Here is a 21,116-nt window from a genome sequence, read left to right as displayed (position 1 = left end):
TGCAACACACAAAAAATGGCGACGTTTGGTGACGTTACGGCGCACCGGAGAACAGTTCAGCTTGATTTAGATGTAGTAATGACGCCCTAAGAAACTTTAAATGACTACAGAAGGAAAAAAAAATATAAAAATATCACTAGATCTTTAGTATACAAGTGAAATTGGAGTTTTCTAAGAGGAATCTTTTTGATCGGGTCCGCGGGTAGAACAAAACATACGGACCACTTTCCCATTTCAAATGCTCGGGAAACTGCCAAAAATTAAACAAATGCTTTGATATTTTACAAAAGACGAAATAATAGATGGTGGAATAAAAATAGGATAATTTTTACCCAAACCTTATCTATTTATTACTTTTATTTCAAAATAATACTCGTGTATTCGCTAATGAAACTGGGTTTTTTTTTTATCGTGCGCCGTAGGACCGTACCCTGTGCACATTCAAGCATAATAAAATCCTTATTTTTGTCTATATTTTATCAAAAAAAATTAAGATGCACTTAAATATGATGAATAAACATTTGCTGAAAATTTCAGCTTAGTGCGCCCATTATTTTTCGAGAAAAACGCTTTGTCCACGATTTTACCGGACAACCCTCGTATTTGCAAACTGGTGTTAAAAAACACAATGAATCTTAACTATAAGAAAAATATTGCAATGGAAAAAAAATGTGAAAAAAAATGAAAAAAAAATTGAAATTTAGTCCGAATTAACTCTGCATCACCATAAATTTGCTTTTGTTCTTGCATATTTTTCTTCAATAATAAAGTATGACATTTTTAAATTGATATTAAGTTATAAAATGGTTATTTTGTCCACAAAGAACAATTTTTGATTTAACATATTGTACTATATAGCATTCCATTTCTGTCAACTAAAACCCTGAGTGAACGTCATCCTTGAGACAAACTTTTCAAAACCCTTCAAATTGACCCAGCGTTCGATTATATATATGTCAGTATGTTTTGTATTTTATGCGGATGTAATATGTCCTCAATACTATTGACATTTATTAAACAATATGTGAAACATGCCCAGAAAAACAATTGGCTGGCAAATAAGAGATTTTAGAGTTTAAACTTTCCTGTTAATTGATGCATTATAGAAATATCTAACTAAAAATGTCATAAGACTGAAATGTGAAATTCAATATCTAACTAAAAATGTCATGAAGACTGAAATGTGAAATTCAAGAAACATTACTTATATACAAATATGAACCAATCCCGATTGAATTAGATATCGTTGAGATGGATATGGTGGCCATCTCCAATGAATCCGCTTTAGGACATTAGGATGAAAGGGACTTGTAAAGGACTGTATTCGGAGAGGGCCTTTTGTGCTCAGAAAAGTCCTTTTTTTCTTGGTGTTAAGGATTGAAAAACCCTGTTTTTAACATTTTTACTTATTTCATTTTTTATTCCAATATATGCTTAAAAAATGCCAGTTTAACCCCCCCCCCCTTCTCCCCGGCACACACAAAAACATTGATGTTTTTGTTTTTGGTAAATAGGTTAAAGGATAGATAATAACTTTGTTTTTGAAACATATTGATTTGATACAGCATTTCATTGAGATATGATAATCAGCAAAATGATACGTAAAAAAATAATAATCATAAATATTCCATTTCCTTTGGAAAAGAAATGGTACGACGATAAATAAATTAAAATATTTTGCAATAAAAAGGGCCCTTAAGCCTAGCTAAAGGTAGAAATTATCAAAATTCACTTTTCAATGGATTATGATAGATTATAGTGTAAAATAACCAAATACATGTATGAAGTTTGATTTTTAAATATTCAGAATAATTACCGAGATACAGGCAATCAAAGTTTAAGAAAATATTTAAATGACGTTAAAAAAAACTGACGTTCCAAATGACGCTTCATCGTTCTCAGAAACATTTGAGATAGGTATCGAATTTAAAGACATTACGTTATCACCCGAAGACATACATGAAAAATTGATGTATGAATCCCCTGCTTTTGTATTAAATGTAATATTTGATAGAATTGTTTAAACATGTTTATTGCCCAAATTCTAATCGTTCATTTCATTTAGTAACACTACCCTTTACTTCATTATGAAAGCGTTCCATTACTTGTTATATTTTGATGAGAATGAAAGTCTTGATCATAACGCAAACTTTTAAGCATGTGAAAGGGGGAAATACTCAGGGGTCTCCAGCATGAAAAGTAGGTCATTGACCTACTTATTTAAAAGTGGAAAATAGCAACATGATCATAGGTCTACAATACACAAAGCTTGTTTTATTGCCATCAGTGGAATTCTTTTGCCATCCGAGTATAAATCCCTAAGATTTTCAGAAGTTTCAGCGATTAGGGTATTCTGACCGCAATAGGTTATCAGAGTCATTACATGTTAAAAAAAGAAATCTAGACGTATTCTTAATGATCAAAGTTTATTACGATATAAAAACGGATCAAAGTTTAGATACATGCTTTAGAATATATAATGTATTTGCAAGGTCAAAGTGATTCACCAATACAGAAATACAGACAGAGTCTTCACAATGTATACTTGCATATCATGAACATTCCACTCTAGTAACTATAATGAACAACAGACAGTTCTACACATGAAGTATAATATAGAACAAATACACGATAATACATAATGTATTTTTCATAATATAATTAATACACATAGGTTTTTATTAAATTTTAATGAAACGTGTGCAAGCACAATTATACAATATATAAAAGCATATTATTTTATAAGCAATTCTTACATATCAGGAGGTTAAATTGAAAGTAATCACAAATGCATATAAAATGGAAGATTTTACCTTATGAAACTTAATGACAAAAAATGAATAAAGAAGAAAACAAAGTAAACCAGATTTACAGAAATACAATTAAACAGACACCGGGTATATACATGTATTCAAGGCAGCGAGTCTGAGTGGCAGGCATAATTATCTTCACAGTCTTTTCTTACATGTTATAATCTGTGTAAACAAAATACAGATCTTTCCTTAATACAAGTATTCAATAATAAATTTAATATTTTGATTTTTTTTTTGGCACTTAATATAACTATAATGACACTTATAGATCTTGAGAGGGGGAAAGAAAAACAGATTTATCTAGTGGAGAATTCTTTGTACACTGTATATGTAGAAAAATTGGAAAGAAGAGACAACGTCAATTACTACAATCAGTGTATGATTTAGTCACATTTCCTAGCAAACGATCTTAATTAATTCTTGCCCCTGATAAAGCTGTAATTATGAAGTATATTAATGTATGGTCATTCCGCGGTAGATTATTGTGAATCTGCGGTACTAAAGGGTGCTTGTGTACTCATTTAAGAAATGAAAGATTTTCCTTCCTTAGACGAGTACTTATAAAAATTGGATTATTGCTGTATCAAAATGTTTTTCATTATGCAAAACCGACTCTATGTGATGTTTGTCGTTGAACAAAATTGACCCTGGTGTTCTTCAGGAAAACAGAATTAACTAAAGGTGTTTTCTCTTACTAGTATTTCTTAATCTCGGCCACCTACAGCGATCATAACCAAGTCACGGGGCCATAATTTCAACGAACCTGATTCTATCCAACATTGCAATGTAACTAACTGGAACACTGCTGTGAGAAACTTTTTTCTAATTTGTTTCAAACGTAAATTTTTACACACCTCACACCCACATCCCCAGCGCTACGTAGTTCGTTTTGACCAAGGGGCCTTGATATGAAAAAAAAATACCTACAGTATGCAAGGAAGAATTCACTTTTTTCTCGATTTATTTTAATTAATGATCACACCCCGATTTTACAGCATTGATCTCCACTTAAGTAGATTTCTTCGTTCGTTGAACAGACATTGTAATTTATCTGAACTCCCTATAACCGATAATAGTATATTCAAAGTATTATTGAAATAAGTAATTTTATTTCGCGAGTGGTGCTTCTTAATAATTAATTCCTCGCGTGTATTTAGGAATCTACAGTATGCTTCTCGAGGACACAGGTGAGATAAGATGTAAATATTCAGAAGAGTTTGACACTAAGTCTACGATGATTTATGAATGAAATGAAACTTACTACTTCTGCGGAAAGAATTCGAGGACGATTTGACAGCCTTGACACTGGTGTCGCTGACACTGCTCCAGGAATCATTTCCAAAACTGAAAGGTCCGCGCTTCCCTGTTGTGTCCAAGCGTTTTGTCATTCCTTTTATTGATGAATGTATCAAGGAATCATCGGTGCTACCGCTGTAAATAAAACATCAAATAAATAAAGGACAAGAATTCCTTTGATAAGTTAAGATTTCAAATGAAAAAAATTGACTGAAATTTCATTTAAAAAAACTAATGATTACTAATTAAACTTTCTAATAGATTGTCAATCTTATCCTTTTTGTCAATCTGCAGGCTTAAGTCGTATGGCAAATTTTCACCTTTTCACGGATCTATTATCGTAGTCTGGAATAGGCTCTCCTTTACTTGTATCACGTCTTCTCTTCAGGTAAACCAAGACGATGACAAGTACCAAAAGAACAATAACTCCAAACGAAATACCTATCCCCAGCCCCACTATCAACTTGTAAGTTTCTGTAAAATTGGCCAATTGATTAGTATATTTATTTTAACCTTGGTAAAAAATAGCTATCATGATCTTTTTTTTCCCTTCGTTACCGAAAGTATGTAAAACGTTGCACCAAATTTTCCATCAAACATAATCTGGATTCAAATAATGTTATATAAAAAGCAATAACTTAACATAAGTAGTCACGAAATAGTTACTTCTCTTACCAGATATAGGCAATGGGCTGTAATGCAAAGAGTGGATTGCATATAAAACAAAATAAGTGTAATTCAGATTGATACTTTATTTCAAAAATGATAAGAGACTAAATAAGGTTGACTTTGTGAGAAAAATAAACATATACCTGCAGGCGATATTTCCGTTTGTTTCGGAGCATGCATGACTCTTGGGGCACGGCTGTACGGCTTGATAGATATTGCATAACCCCAAGGAGCTGACATTAACTATAATGACAAAAAAAAAAAAAAAATTTCAGAATCCATTTTTACAAACAAGTTGTACAATATAAACAATATTTTCACTCTGTAAGGTATTTATAAAGAAGTTATGTTTTATCAATCTAAAGGTCTCTAAGATTTCAAGCTGAACACACCAAATTTGTTTGTTTCAGCATTTTTCAATTCCAGAGACAGAATTGTTTGTTCTCTGCCATCATACACAATCTTGACATCTCCATTAGATAGACGTTGTAAGGCTTTTGTAATGTCCGCCTTTGGTACACTAGAAGTTGCCTTTTCTGTCACCAACTCGTGATCAACTATAAGACTTCCAATGCTGCAGTACAAACAGATTATCAATCCTCATTGTTTTATCTTCCTAAGAGTAAAACTTCTAAGTACAAATAAGTAAACTGTGAACACACTATGCGAAAAGAAAATTGAATTTACCTTATGTGAAGAATGATCACTCTCTCAAATCCAGTTATGGTCGCTTGATAAAACGAGGTAAGCTGCAAAAAAAGTAATAAAATACAGTCTAATTCAAATGAATTGTTTATAGTCTTTTTGTCTGGGTTTAGTTAGCCTTATTAAGACTTACCGCTGTGGTCATCTGTTGGTATACCTGGACATACTGATTTTCCAGAGTATTTAGATCGGTCTGTATATCAAACCTAACTTTTATCCTATATTTGTCTTCTTTGGCATCTGTTTTAAGAGAAATGTCGAATAAATGGTCTGAAATGTTTCAGAACTTGAGAATAATAAAAAACACTGTTATCTATTTTATCAAATATTAGTATTCTACAGAGTCTGCTTTCAGCATAAAATGTATTATGATCTTTAATATTTACCAAGGATGCTAGGTTCCTTAGGTATTGCTAAGAAAAAATGAAGAAAAAAAGACAAAAATATTATTGATTTGACTGCATTCATTGTTAACTCAATATTTTTTTCTTTTTAGACAATTTACTATTATAGATACTATTTGCTATGATTTAATGTCTAAATGTACATACGAGCAGATAAAAAACAAACATACCTCTGCAAAACGTTCCATTTCCAGTAAATCCGGGTTTACAAGTACAAATAAAATGCCCATCAGTGTCATTGCATTGAGCATTGGTGTGGCAGTTTTGTTGCTGGGTATAACATTCATCAATATCTTAAATAAAAAAAAAAACAGGAATACCATTGCAAATGTTTTGGTTTCATAATTACTAAAAATTGTTTTAATCTATCGAGCAATTTAAGATACAACTTTTTTTTTACTTTCACAGAGACGATTTGGCATAAATTGATATCCCTTCAGGCATGAGCAGTTGAAGTGCCCGGGTAGTTCTGTGCATAGAGCGTTTGGTCCACATATTTCCAGTCTTTCTGTGCATTCAGGGATATCTTCATTACAGGTCTCTCCTCGCCAACCATTTTTACATAAACAGGCCCCTGTCACTTTATCACATGACCTTGTGTTGCTGATATTACACAAGCACTGGCTCTTGCAGCTAACACCAAACGTCATATCAAAGCATTCTGAAGTAACACAACAATTTCAATAATTAAAAAGACATCGTTGAACGTTGAATAAATCACAATATATATATATATATATATATATATATATATATATATATATATATATATTAAGAATCGAAATGTTTATCAATGCAAAGAGAACATAAATACTGACCTTTACAATAGAAGCCGTCTCCAAAGAAACCACTGTCACACGTACAGGAGAAGTTGCCCACAGTGTTGTGACAAGTAGCATTTAGATGACAGCCACTGGTGCCATCAGAGCATTCATTGACATCTAAGTTAAAAAAATATTTTCCCCCGATAACAATATAGACCTACAAACAGTATTCATTGTACAGTTTATCATAAATGTTTTTTTCAAAAACATTTAAAACTTACCGCTACAGGTTCTTCCACTACCTAAGAAACCTGGTTTACATTCGCAGTAGTAGTTCCCAAATGTGTTGATACATGAGGCATTGGGATGACAACTGTGAGTTTTCTCCTCACATTCATCATTTTCTATAGGAAAATTAACACCGAAGGGATTATTAAAAGGACAAACAAAAAAATAGTCTGAATATGAAAATAAATCGTTTAGGTACATCATTGTTAAAATGTATCTGAGGCATTATATGATACCTGAGCAGGTAAGGCCATCGCCATGAAATCCTGGTTGACAGGTACATGTGTACCCACCATTAGTGTTGTTACAGAGCGCATGCGTATCACATGAAGACATGTTTCGTGAACATTCGTCAATATCTGGTACAGCAACAAAGATAAAACATTTGAAATAATCTTTCAGAATATTTAATTGAAGAGAAAACATATAATAAAGGGCATAATTTGTTACCTTTGCATGTTTTTCCATCGCCTTCAAAACCGTCATTACACTCACAGAGAAAACTTCCCATTGTGTTTTTACAAACAGCATGAAAATGACAACCTGATACACCACCCAAACACTCGTCTACGTCTTTATGAAATCAAACAAAAAACGTGGAATATCAATGCTATAAGATTGTTAAAAGTGACAAGCACATTAAAATGGTAATTAAACATTGCAAAAACAACCATTTAATCATTTTTAGGGACGGTTGATGATACATAATAATTATCTGTTGTCAATGAAGTATATTTTGTGGATAGTTCAAATTTCATTACCTGGTAAATTGATTTATTGGTGTACTCTTTTGTTTGAATATATATAAGAATTCTGAGCACGGAAAACAGCTTATCATTAATTTAGGCATAATCGTATTAATAGAACCTAAAAATGAAGAAGGAAATACACACCTGTGCAGTTTTTTCCATTTCCAATAAACCCAGGATCACATATACACTCAAAGCTTCCAAAGGTATTGTTACATTTAGAATTTGGATCACAGACGCTCGGCGACGAACATTCATTTATATCTAATAAAAAGCGAATAGTTAAATCTTTTTAAATCTTACTACGTTTGCAGCTAAATTTAACAATTTATTTCAGCTTACAAATCCTCATTTAAAGAATGAATAAATAACATCCTACCTAAACAAGTATGTCCATCTCCTGCAAACCCAGTTTCACAAGTACATATATAACTACCAATGGTATCTGTACATCGGGAGTTTGGATCACAGGTTTGGGTACCTATTGCACACTCATCAATATCTGTGTTTCAAGAAGTTAAAGAACTAAACTTTCAGCTATGATAATCATTGCTTTTAATTCAAAATTAACAATCTAAAACGCGTCATAGAGATTTGCATTCGTTTATAAGATTTACTAAGTAATTCATTATTAACTATTTAAAGAGCAGAAATATCTGCAACATTTTTCAGTTTTTCTTGTAAGACTAGGTCAGATAGTACTGTAAGAAATAGAAACTTTTTAGTTGTAAACATATGTCCATATTGTCATTATGCTTCAAAAGAAACTAAACATTACATTGTAATTCATCGTACATAAAATTAGCATTCTATTATAGGGCCACACCAATTTAATTTCTTGTTCGTCGGACATTTGATGATAAAAGTACGAGCGGGCAAGCGGATTAATAATAATATCATTACTTTTTTGTAGGCAAAATTTTTAGGCAGAGCGTGAAAAAATTTGAGCGGACAATTATATTTTTTCTGATTTGCAGAGTAAGCAGATTTAAAATACGAAAATAGCACAGAATTTCCATGGTGTGGAAATTTAAATTAATATTATTTGTATAGTTTTGTTTAAATACGAGCGCGCGGGTCCGACGAACAAAAACTTTTTTATTGGTGTGGCCTAGTTAACATACTTAAACAACTTCTGGAGGAAGTTTTTTCGAAGCCTGGAACACACTGACAGCTGAAGGAACCCGGCTGTTCAATACAAACTGCATTCCCACCACAGATATTAGGAGTTAGAGTACATTCGTGTAAATCTGTAGAACAATTAAGACCTGTCCAGCCTTCTCGACAATAGCAGGTACCGTTGCTTTTATCACATATCATTGTGTTTCTTCGATCACATTGGCATTGGAATTCACAATTTGGTCCGTACGTGTTTCCAGAACACTCTGAAGACAAATTAAACATAATCAAAATATCAGTTACGTTTTGGAAGCAAATTTAAATGTTCATTATTATCTGGCAGAGATAACCATTTCAATATCAGTGCGATTAATTTATATCTTAAAAGCATTCTACCCATTATGTATATATCAGTATTGAAAAGACATGTAATTCAAAAAGAAAACGCGCTTTCCTTTACAAATCTTTCATTAGCGCTTTCATTTACAAACTAAGATTTGTAAATGATAGCGCTAAACCTTTACTGTGTTAATTTTTTCGTGTTTTCTTTTTTTTCGTGTTTTCTTTTTGAATTATTTTTCATTATATTACTATTATAATAACGACCACTGTGAATCTCTGGACATCTGTTATCAATATTGATAAACGTACCAATACAGATTCCATCCGCCATGGCTGTGCCGTCATCACACAAACAAGTATAAGAGCCAACGGAATTAGCACACGTAGAGGACTGGGGACAAGCATCTGATTGGTTACACTCGTTAATGTCACTCTCACAGTTTGTTCCACTCCATCCTGGTTTGCATGTACAAGCACCAGTAACACGATCACAAGACATGGAGTTTTGAATGTTGCAGGAACACTGATTGGCACAATTGAGACCAAAGCTCCACTTTGTACAATCTAATCAAAGCAAAGCAAATAAATGATGATTCAAGGTTACATGTAATTTCATTTAATTTAAGTTCATTTTAATTAAGAAATAATTTTAAAAGATCGATAGTAATTTTTTTTATTTTATATTAAACTCTTGTTTTCATATTACCTATGCATGTACGTTTGTCTTGATCTACCATTTTTCCTACTTCACAGGTACACCAGTAACCCTGACCAGGTGCATTCTGAACACACGTTTGACTGCAGGGATTGGGTGAACAGTCATCTTGATCTGGAATTATATTGTCATGAAATTCATTTTACAATAAAACATGTAAATACATGTGTCTTTCTAATATGTACATTCAAAATAGAAAACCCTTAAAAAAAGTTCTTGCAAATCGCAAAAAGTATTTCTACCGATGCATGTTCGGTTATCTGCTACATCTAATAAGTAGCCATTTTCACAGAAGCAGTACTCTGACCCATCAGTTTTAACTCCACACTTCTGAGAACAGGATGCAGATGCATTTGAACATTCAGTCTTTGCTACAAAATGTTAAAGAATTTTTGAAAACAACAATAATAAAAAAAATAGTAATAATAATAAAAAAAAAATGCAGAGTATAATGTACTCAAAGGTTTCAGTATTTACCATAGCAATCTCTTCTATTTGTTGTATTCAAGAAATACCCGACATGGCAACTGCACTTGAAGCTGCCTAGCGTATTTGTGCAAACTTGATCACATGGCTTGATTGGAGAGCTGCATTCATCAATATCAACACATTGACTTTCACCAACAAGTTGAAACCCATTAAAGCAGTCACATGAGTAACCTCCGATAGTGTTATTGCACAGTTGAGAGCAAGGGCGGTTCACGCATTCATCAATATCTGATTGAAATGTCTCAATAAGTTTTGGAAAAGCAAGGCAATGAAGAATGAATAAATGAAAAAAGGCAAAAATCAAAGCTGAAAACGATTTGGACCAATAGCAAAATCAAAGTTGCTTACTGAATTAGAATTTTTACCTTCACAATTCCCAGATCTCTCTTCAAATCCTTTCTGACAGACGCATTGATAAGAACCAGGAATATTGTGACATTCTTGATAAGCCATGGTGCAAGGATCTTCCGTCGAACACTCATCTACATCAGCATTGCATTTGGTGCCAATCCAACCAGTCCTACACTGACAACCAGTCTCAGGGTCACAATGTGAAGCACCTGCTCCGCATTCACAAGGGGTGTTGCAGTTCCAACCATAGGAGAAAACGTCACACACTAAAACAAATACATAATGATCAGAAAAATATTTAATCAAGGTTTAGAAGTTATTGGTGAAAAAAGGGAAAAATATATGCGCGAATATGTTAATAACAGATAACAGGAGAGAAACGCCATGAACATAAAGGAGAATTTATCTACATAAAATGAAAATGTTATCCTAAACTTAATGTATACCACTGCAAGTCCTTCCATCGTTTTCCAAGAACCTGCCTTCTGGACAAGAACAGCTGAAAGAGCCTGGAGTATTTACACATGTGTCTTTCAAGGAACATTTATTCAAAGTGATATTTGCACATTCGTTTACATCTGGAACATAACAAAGAACAGGTGAAAATACAGGGAATCTACATAAAAACGTATAAAGTTAAATCTGAGATTTTGGGAAACGTTTCGCACCTACGCATGACGACTTGTCAATCTTGCTGAGTAGATATCCCTCTGGACAGAAACACATTCCTTGTGTTTGATTATGTTGGCCTTGTTTGCATCCATAGCTGCAGTTTAATCCAGGGAAGAGAAGACATATATCTTGAACTGTAAAAGAAAGAATGAAAAAATACCAAAAAAACCCACGTGCAAAATAGGAACACTGATTTATCATGATTCAATCTTCTTAAAAATAATATACATGTATATTTATTTAATAAATCACCTTTTGAGCATGTTTTTCTGTCATCGTTCAGGGAGAATCCAAAATGACAATCACAATCATAACTTCCATTTACGTTGTTACAGATCTGAGTACAACCGTCAACATTGGCTTCGCATTCATCAAAGTCTACAATTAAGCCAAGCCTTTACTAATATAACATGAAAGCAAATATAGCCTAGTTAATAAAAAAAATTATAATGTTGTTTCAACTTTGCAAAGAGGAAAGTGAAATATAACATCTGACCTTCACACTCGAATGCATTTTTCTGGATGTATCCAGTCTTGCATTGACAGCCGAATCCCCCATTTTTATTTTCACAGATAGATACAACAGAGGAGCAGTTGTTAGATCCAGCATTTGTACACTCATCCACATCTAAAATCATTGCAAAATGGTCATCTCCTTGAAAAACACATGTACTTAACAAAGAAAATTACCATCTTATTGTTTGCTATACTTCCTTACACATAAATTTCTACCATTCTTTGAAAATGATTAATAATTGCTTATAGCCATATTAGCTTGAATGAAACACGAAAGAGTGGTTACAAACCGACACATCTATCTGCAACCTTTCTGTATCCATGGCGACAGTCACACCTGTAACCCCCTTGTAAATTGTGACATATTTTATCTGTACTACAAATGGTTTGATTAATGATGCACTCATTGACATCATGGCTGCAGTCTGACCCTGTCCATCCGGCTAAACAGACACACCCATGTACCGGATCACACCTGTCCATTCCAGCACCGCATTGGCACATCTGACTGCAACCTTCTCCGAAGTTCGGAGCATCACATTCTGAAGAAGTATCATTTTCCTGTAAGTATCTTGTCAGAAATCATGCACCCTTGCCACTAGCCTAATAAATTCTCAAATTGCATGTATTTACTGTTTGAAAGATATTCTTGACAAGTACAATGATATTTGGACGCCGATAAATTTCTGTTTAATTCTAGCCACTGGAAAAGGAACTGATTAAATCCATTGCTTATGTTCTCATAGTCCATTAACTCACTTTTAATCTTCAGTGACGTATTGTGTACATAAATCGGACTCTTTACGAAAAATTATATAAAACAATTAAACATATTTTGAGCACCTAGCTACGGACTTCCTAACAGTGTGATAATTTTCGTAAAGAAATGTATTCGGCATTTAATTTGTTCTTTGCTTAAACCAAATTAGTTTAACAGACAAAGGCCCTGTTAAAATTCAATTTTGTTTTGTTTTTACATATACAGTGATAATGATACAGAACAATGACACGTAGAACATTACGAGAATACAAAACTTAATTACCGGAACACGTTGTCTGGTCCTCGTTCAGCCTGTATCCAACATAACACGAACATCTGTAGGATCCATCAGTATCCACACAGTGTTGTGAACAAATCCCACGTTCACACTCATTGATATCTGACAATAAAACGATCAAATAAAACGCTTTGCTGTTTAATTATAACTGAACGATGTTTATTAATTATTTAAAATTATTTCTTAAAATGCATTCACATACTCGTGCAATTATTGTTATTGTTGGAAAGCTTATAACCAGCAGGACAAATACATTTGTAGACACCGGTAATGTTATCACAGGCATACTGACAGGATAGCCCAACAAGCTTACATATGTCCGTTTCTGAAATCAGTAAGGTGTACACGTAATGAAATGATTCTCAATTGATTGTTATAGGTTGATAAAAATCTTATGAGAAAAAAACACGACTTCTACAAAATGGTATGCAAGGTAGAAACCTGTTTGCAGACATGAGGTGTTGTCTTCTCTAAGTTCAAAACCTGTGACGCAGGAACAAATAAAAGAACCAGCACTGTTGTCACACTTCTGCTCACATCTCGATGTTCCCTCAACACATTCATCAATATCTGCAAAACAAAAATATACTGCAAGGTGAATTCTCTGTCTAGATTTTACAAATATCTATTTACGTAAGTTCAGTAAGAAGATTTCAAATTTATTTGTATTGATCGGAGAGAAAAAAAAATACCATACCTTGGCAGGAACCATCACTCATGCGGTAGCCGTTAAAGCAATGACATTCGAAACTTCCTTCTGTGTTTTCGCATACTTGCTCACATTGATTAGATGAAGTGGAGTTGCACTCATTGATGTCTGAAGAGAACGTGTCAATAAAGTTCTATTCGAAATACAGGGATGGAATCAGGTTAATAAAACAATTTTTCAAATGGTACCTTGACATTTGTTGTCAACATCTGCATATCCTTCAGGACAGTCTGAACAGTTGTATCCTCTGCCAATCCGTAATTCCTCCTCTGCTGGAAGGTCTGTACAGTTACGTCCAAGAGGACAAGGACTATCCGTACATGCGTCAGAGTCAAGTTCACAATCGTCACCTATAAAATCGATATAGAAGACAAGAATAGAAATCTATTTACACAGCTTATTTCTTTCTGGTCTTTGCATACATTCAGTAAATGTATCATACACTGTTTTAGATATATAAAAAAATTATTTTATTTGCTCTTGCATACCCGTGTATCCTTTGTTACATACACAGCTGGCAAGCCTGAATGTACTGTTTGAAATGTCACGTGTTCTATTGTATTCACACACACCATGATGACTACATGAGCTACACAATATCACTATAACATCCATTGCTGGGGCGGAAACACCGTCACTGTCAATTACTGTTATACTGAAAAAAGAAACAAGAACACTCGTGTATGTAGAATACATATTATAAATTCAATTATTTATACATTCGTGTATGTAGATGAATAAATATAAATTGCAGAAAAATGCTAACAGTCTACTTTTTATTCTACATGTATCTAATATCTGACTGATATTCAGAAGGATGCAAAGACAAACTACGTCTACTGTCAAAAAGATTTTCCTGCGACAAATTATTTTAAAATAGTCGATGCATAACAAGCCTCTGTTTTTATCTGTACATGTTTTCTTACCTTTAAAAAGTGTTCTTGTTGGTTCAGTATAATCCAATTCAAATATTATATTAAAAAAGACAAAAGAAAATCTTACCTTATGCTAGTGAAGTCAGTATTTGTTGGTGTCCAAGAAGCTATACCAGTCAAATTGTCAAAAGAGAAGCCAGTAGAAGGTTGCTTTAGCACCTGATAGGTATAGCTCTTATCATCTGATGCGTTAAAGCTGATCCTTACGCTTTTGTTTACTTCTGCATGAATAACTTCGTCACCGTCAATAAAAGGTGGCTGGTTTTCTATCATCAAAAGATTAATAGAGTGTGGATGTCTGGTTAAAATTTCTTTCCAACTTTAAATAACAGAGTCAAAGAAAAATATGTTGTCATGAAGCAGAAAACAACATTTATTTACCAATATTGATGAGGTCCTTTTTGTTGGAGCTATCTGTATTTCCTGAAGATAGAGCAAGAGCTTTATCTCCTGTTGCCAAAAAGTCAAAAATACACGCCTGGGAAGCCGATTCCCCACCACAGGCCTCACGAGCAGCGTTTCTCTGATCCTCTGGGTACTCATCAACAAAGAAGGGCACAAAGTCAGGATGAGAATAGTCGTCATGCGATAGTCCTGAACCGTAATGAAAGATGGACGTAGAGTCGTTTACAGCCCCTGAAAATTTAAAAATTGAATGGTGGTATGGAATGGTCTAATCAATGAATATACCCAAAACAAAATACTATACTTAACCATGGTACATGTATATGTACTATAATTAACCATGCTTTCATCGTTTTTCCTACAGTAGGTCAAAATGTAAATATGTTGTAATGATATACAATGACCTTGTCAACAAATACAATCTATCATTAAATCAAATGCTGAATGACGTTTTTCTACCAATTGTTAGGCTATTATTTACACACTGAATTGTGTACGGATTTTTCCGTTTATTTCCCGATCATGGAGGAGCACATGGCGAGTGTGACAGGACGGCAGGGGATGCATACCCCTTCATGGCACCTGATCCCAACTCTGATGTTTTAGAGGTCCGTGTCTGGTCTGCTCCTTATTTGTATTGTTTAAATAGACTTCATACAAAAGAACTTAAGCACAGAAATAAATAAAAATAATATTTAAAAAGAACGTACACATCTGTCCAAATCTGTAGTAAATTTTTCTCTCCGAGTTGAGTTCCTCTTGTTGTAAGATAGTTCCATTAGGAAGAATGAAGTCATTGGTTTTATCTCCGTCAAAGTTGCCCATTAGCCCAGTAACACTTCCATTGTATTTGGAATCCACTACTGCCTCAATTGTCAGAAACCGTACTCCTAACGTTACCTTTATTGTTATAGCTTTAAATACCAAAAAGTATTTTATTTTTACTTTTTACAGACGTCAAATAAATAAAACTCAATAATGTGTTTTGAATTTAAATAAGATCATTTGTATGTACGATCAGTTACTTACATGAGTTTAGGAAAGTAGCCATGTATGTTTGGTTTTCTTTTATAATGGCCAAATATCTGGTGAAATATCTATATGAACTATCATCCTCAAAATTGTTTGTTACATCTTGATCATTTCCTCGAATGTACATTTCTAAATTGAAACCAAAAACATAATTAAAACCCCTCTCCTTCTCAACCTTTTTAAGAAATTAATTTGATCTGCACTTTCAGTCTGATGTTTCCTGTCAAAGTTAATGAGAACTAGATGAAATCCTGCGCAAGCGCGGGGAATTGAATTGTTGCTAATATTGACATTTAATGACTGACTTATAGCAGGAAAAATACTTTGTACAAAATCCCGCAAGTAGTTTAGGAGCTAACGTAGATAAGATACACCCCACCCCCTTCTTTCCTTCAATTTTTGACTTAAAAATATTAGTTTCATTGATATGTTCTCTTTACATGTAAGCAAATTATTTTGATACCTGTTGTACAATGTTATTACATGTTATACTTCTAAAACTTTGTTTCAATTTCCTTCAAGGATAAAATAAGTTAATATGCACATTTTACTGATTTTTTTGGTAAAATTAGCTTTTCACCCTAGTATTTAATATTATCAAAGACTGTATGTAGGCCCCCAACCCCCTCCGAAAGATATTGATTAAAGGAAAAATTTTTAACAGCTTTTAAATTAGTAAACATATGAAAACTTAGAATATCTCACTTTTACTTCTTATATTTGAACAATAATCACTTTTACTTCATATATTTGAACAATAACTTATTCATTTATTGACTTTTCTCTTTAACAAGTCTATATTAAAATTATACTTCGGGTTCGTTGCCATTATGCTCTCCGTGGCGAATATGCACATTTTACAGGTACATTTCTAAGCACAAGGCCATCTTCAAAAATTTGTTTGGTTGCCCTCTCCCGACCGACTGGCTAAAAATGGCCCGACTCAAAAGTCCAGGAAAGTTTTTTTTTATGCATTCCAGAAAATAAATTGTGAAAATTCAGCATTGATATAGTTATTATGTCTGAAAAAAGAATTTTCCTCCTACCTCCGACATTAATCATTAAAGTTTTTTCAAATATTCATGTAGTGATTATCGCCTTATATTCTTTTTAACATCGGGATCGATGCCTTCTGGGTTCTAGAAATTTCCATAAAGAGTCAAGATCAGATATGAACGAAAAGGATTTGCACATTTTATTTTTTAATCAGTAATCAAAATTTATTTATTCTATATCACTTTGATCAATTTTTGATTGAATAATTCATTAACGATGTTTAATCAAATAACTAAACGATTGCTTGTTGTCACTTTCAGTCAAAATTGTCACTAACTTAGATCCGCCAACCGGGACCACCACCGTATTCTTTTTTTTTTTTTTTTTTTTTTTTTTTTTTTGCTATTTCACGACTGTTTATCGAAAATGAAAGTAGACTTTTAATTAAATTTACGAAAATTACTATGCAAGGGAAATCTGAATATAGTTCACGGACATTATATCATGCCTAATGTAATATGAGAGGAGTAGTTATGAACTCTGGTGCAGGCGTTTCGGAGTTAATTTGCAAAATTCAATAATTCATAGTTTTCTTTAACTAATTAAAATTTCTGATAAAATTTAACTCACTATCTTTATGTCGGGAGAGTTCCACTTGGACAAAGGAGCCTGTGTCATCCCTGGCAGCAAATGCACTAAATATAGTTGCATTGATTGTTGTACCATTGGCTCCCTCTGCCATGTCTGTTCTAGCTTGCAGTTCAAATTGTTTCCCGTTCGTATTTATCCTCATTAGGACGTATTCGTCATATCCATTGAATGTATACTGGTGTCCATCAAGTGTGTTAATGTGTGGGTCTCCAAATAACCAAGCTTTTAAGTAAATCAACACAAAAGTGACTGAGATCTACAGATTTGCAAACTGTGATGGATGTGTTTCTCCAGTTTCAAAACATAAAGATCGAATATGCAGGATTAGGACAATAAGAACAATCAGTCTTTCTCAACCGTATTTATGTCATGTAGTTCTCAATAGTTTTATAGAATATCAGCAAAAACATGCGTATTACAAACAATGATAATCATTAAGCATCTTGTTAATACTTTTATGTAGTGAAAGATATTACGTATAGTATATTACAAATACTCACAGATCCAAAAAATGGATGCCCTATAACACCAAGTTCTTGGTCGAACTTCATAATACCAATCACAATGTCCAGAACTACAACAATGATCTTTAGGTAAAAGATCCTCATTGTAATGCTGCGATGTCTCAAAAAATGGGCTGTACTCTAGGAGAGTTCCAGCTGCTGGTCTTGTCCAAGTACGGGTGGTGGACCCAAACCATCCAATGGACCACCAAGACCATCCAAACCACCCAAACCAAAAGTTACGGATTGGATAACAACATTCCTTGGCAAATAAACATGTTTCTATTTTGATTTTTTTTGGTTATTCAATCAAATGTAATAAGCTTGTTTAAAAAAAGGATGAGACTAGAAGAAGAATAGTTTCTTTCACTATACTGCTTGGAAATTTGTTTTTTAATAATTCATATACAAACATAGCACTAAAAACGAATATTACTTACTGCACTTCCTGTGAAAGACATCATGGATGCATAACATATTACACCATTCGCTAAATCAGTTCTTGAATATTGGAATCCACCATCAAATAGCAACCAATCAATTTGACAAGGACAAATGTTTGACCACCACTGCCTGCGATTGCGAAGAATTGTGTCCATTTGCTGATTCCTATTTCTAATGTACCAATTGAAGCACGAAAGTTCATTTCCTGAATATTGTATATCTGTTGTCAATTTGTATATCCAAAATCCCAAATTTCCTATAAAAATAGGTAACTATATATACATAAATGCAGAAAAGCAGCATGATGTTTCATTTGGGTAATATAGTAAAAAAAACATACGAGCTAAGTCTGTTTTATAGGTTTTTAACGGTGGAAAAGAGTTGCAGCAAATCTGGCTAATAAAACTAACGCTAAACGTTATCATTGCTGCTTCGGAAATCATTCTTAATTTTAAGTAAACTAAAAAGGAAAGGACAAACAATGCATTTTCCACGTACCAACCTCAGTGTAGCATTATACAACAATTTTCTAGCAATTTTAGTCAAGGTGACGATATCACCATTCATGAAAAATGAAACAGATACTAAAGATAATGCATTTTTTCTGTATTTCATTTGTATCAGGATTCGATAAAATCACACATAAGCAATTGAATAATTTAAGCGATTTCCTATATTAAGCAGCAATGAAAACCGTCGTTCATTGAAATGACATTGTGATTACAGTAAAACTCGTTTAGAACGAATACGGATATAGCGAATTACGAATACAGCGAAGTAATTTCACAGGCCCAATGTGACTTCGTTAAAACCGAGTTTTACCGTATAAAAAAGAATCTTATTGTTAATTTGTGTTATGTTCCATACTAGATTGAACAATCGAAAGAAAAGCAGTTTGAAAATGTTTCAACTGGTGATATATTCAATATCAGTGTCAATTGATCGAATTAAAATTCGACGGATATAATTATATTTATTTCTCTGTGAAATCTAACAAGCCGTATTCAGTTCAGAGGAAAAAAAATAACGGAAGAATAGTAGACATTTGACCAATGCATAATATTCGTCGGAAGTAGATCATAAAATTGGCTCTTTACCCCTGTTGCCTGGTATTTGACTGAGGCGGAAGGCTCCTCTTTGACCAGAGTATGGATTGCTCGTGAAGAAACTCCTATATCTGTATCCCACGGAAATATCAAGTCCACTGACAAACACTAGGTTCACATCAATGTAATAAAAGGTAGTAAATGTGTTCATACCATCCGTTACCAAAACAGCTTGCACTGTTACGTTCTGAAAGATATGTTATCGCAGAGTTCATAATCAACATTATCGGTGAGACACATGTCATCTTTTTGTATTTTTTTTTTTTAAATACTGTGTTTTATTAAATTTCGCATGAGCTACCTGTGTTCTGTTTGAAAACAGAGCCATGTCTTTCCATGTTACTTTCAGCATCCATATTGCTTCGAAACTCTGGTAATCGTCTCTGTAATGTCTTCTAATTATACGGTTTGCTTTATCTAATGTTTGCTGGTCGCCCCAAACTCCTCTGTGGAAGGTTAGGAAGATGAAATGACATATGTTAATGATATTGCCTCTTGTCACTTAATTTGTTTATTTTTTAAATTAATATTATTTATCATAAAAAATGTGCACGATATTTTTAAAGTGTAATAAAGACAATTCTGTGCTTTGTCGTCAGCTATCAAAAATAATTTTATAGTTGCTAATTGATTGTAAATTCACAATATTTAGAATTTAAAATAAAAACACAGTCCTCATTCCCCACATTTATACCAGAACAACAACACAAATGAAAAAAGTCAAAAAGGAAAGCAAAAAAAAATGAAAAAAGAAAAAGAACTTGGTAGTGTGAACACTGCGAAGGAAATAAGAGAATAAGGATGTGATATAAATTGCACAAGTCTGAATGAAAACTAAAAGATGACACCTTGTATATGTATTATAGTAGACTCTATTTCCAGATATAAGGTCCGTCCAAAACGGGCAGATAATTCTCCTCTGGCTCACGAATGAAGAGGTAATTTCAGATATAGAGAAACTATTATATCTTTCATTAAGACTTATTATTCCATTACTTCCAACCTGAAATTAATTATATACATACATACATACATACATACATATATATATATATATATATATATATATATATATATATATATATATATATATATATATATATATATATATATATATATATATATATATATATATATATCAGAAATGTATAGTGTAAATCCACACACGTAGTCCTATATCAAAAAAATCACAAAACCGAAATAAACTCTATCGGTTTCATTTTCAACCTTTAGCAGTTTGACATAATATTAGCGCTTTTTGACGTCACAGTATGTAAGAATGTTGATTTTGTGTTTATGTGTAACTAAGCAATATATTGTCAAACTCCTGAAGATTGAAGGTTTTTGTAATTATATACTTGAAGTAAAACATTTTTTTTCTCCTT

General features: G+C 33.0%; 1 protein-coding gene across 1 annotated transcript; it reads right to left on the bottom strand.

Moving 5' to 3' along the window:
* Nucleotides 1–2,888: 2,888 nt before the first annotated feature.
* LOC133188096 (fibrillin-1-like) lies at nucleotides 2,889–20,672 on the bottom strand. Its single transcript, XM_061323482.1, is given in 43 exon segments — nucleotides 2,889–2,975; nucleotides 4,075–4,244; nucleotides 4,430–4,583; nucleotides 4,785–4,801; nucleotides 4,922–5,021; nucleotides 5,171–5,352; nucleotides 5,466–5,527; nucleotides 5,617–5,723; nucleotides 5,870–5,896; nucleotides 6,058–6,180; nucleotides 6,288–6,548; nucleotides 6,706–6,828; nucleotides 6,933–7,298; nucleotides 7,390–7,512; nucleotides 7,833–7,952; nucleotides 8,068–8,190; nucleotides 8,813–9,073; nucleotides 9,459–9,713; nucleotides 9,856–9,978; nucleotides 10,107–10,235; nucleotides 10,342–10,581; nucleotides 10,719–10,970; nucleotides 11,151–11,282; nucleotides 11,373–11,510; nucleotides 11,629–11,754; nucleotides 11,873–12,004; nucleotides 12,183–12,434; nucleotides 12,936–13,052; nucleotides 13,153–13,275; nucleotides 13,392–13,520; nucleotides 13,648–13,767; nucleotides 13,848–14,009; nucleotides 14,148–14,314; nucleotides 14,662–14,860; nucleotides 14,976–15,230; nucleotides 15,710–15,913; nucleotides 16,029–16,160; nucleotides 17,658–17,900; nucleotides 18,179–18,443; nucleotides 18,622–18,881; nucleotides 19,723–19,918; nucleotides 20,033–20,177; nucleotides 20,580–20,672. Coding segments are annotated over 42 exon segments (6,735 nt in total). The 5' UTR covers nucleotides 20,084–20,177; nucleotides 20,580–20,672; the 3' UTR covers nucleotides 2,889–2,961.
* Nucleotides 20,673–21,116: the final 444 nt, after the last annotated feature.

This window comes from Saccostrea echinata, unplaced genomic scaffold (assembly GCF_033153115.1).
Source record: "Saccostrea echinata isolate AGI-Se365-2 ecotype Australia unplaced genomic scaffold, CSIRO_AGI_Sech_v1 ptg000001l, whole genome shotgun sequence".
NCBI classification, from domain to species: domain Eukaryota; kingdom Metazoa; phylum Mollusca; class Bivalvia; order Ostreida; family Ostreidae; genus Saccostrea; species Saccostrea echinata.
This window is presented reverse-complemented; position numbering and strand designations above follow the sequence as displayed.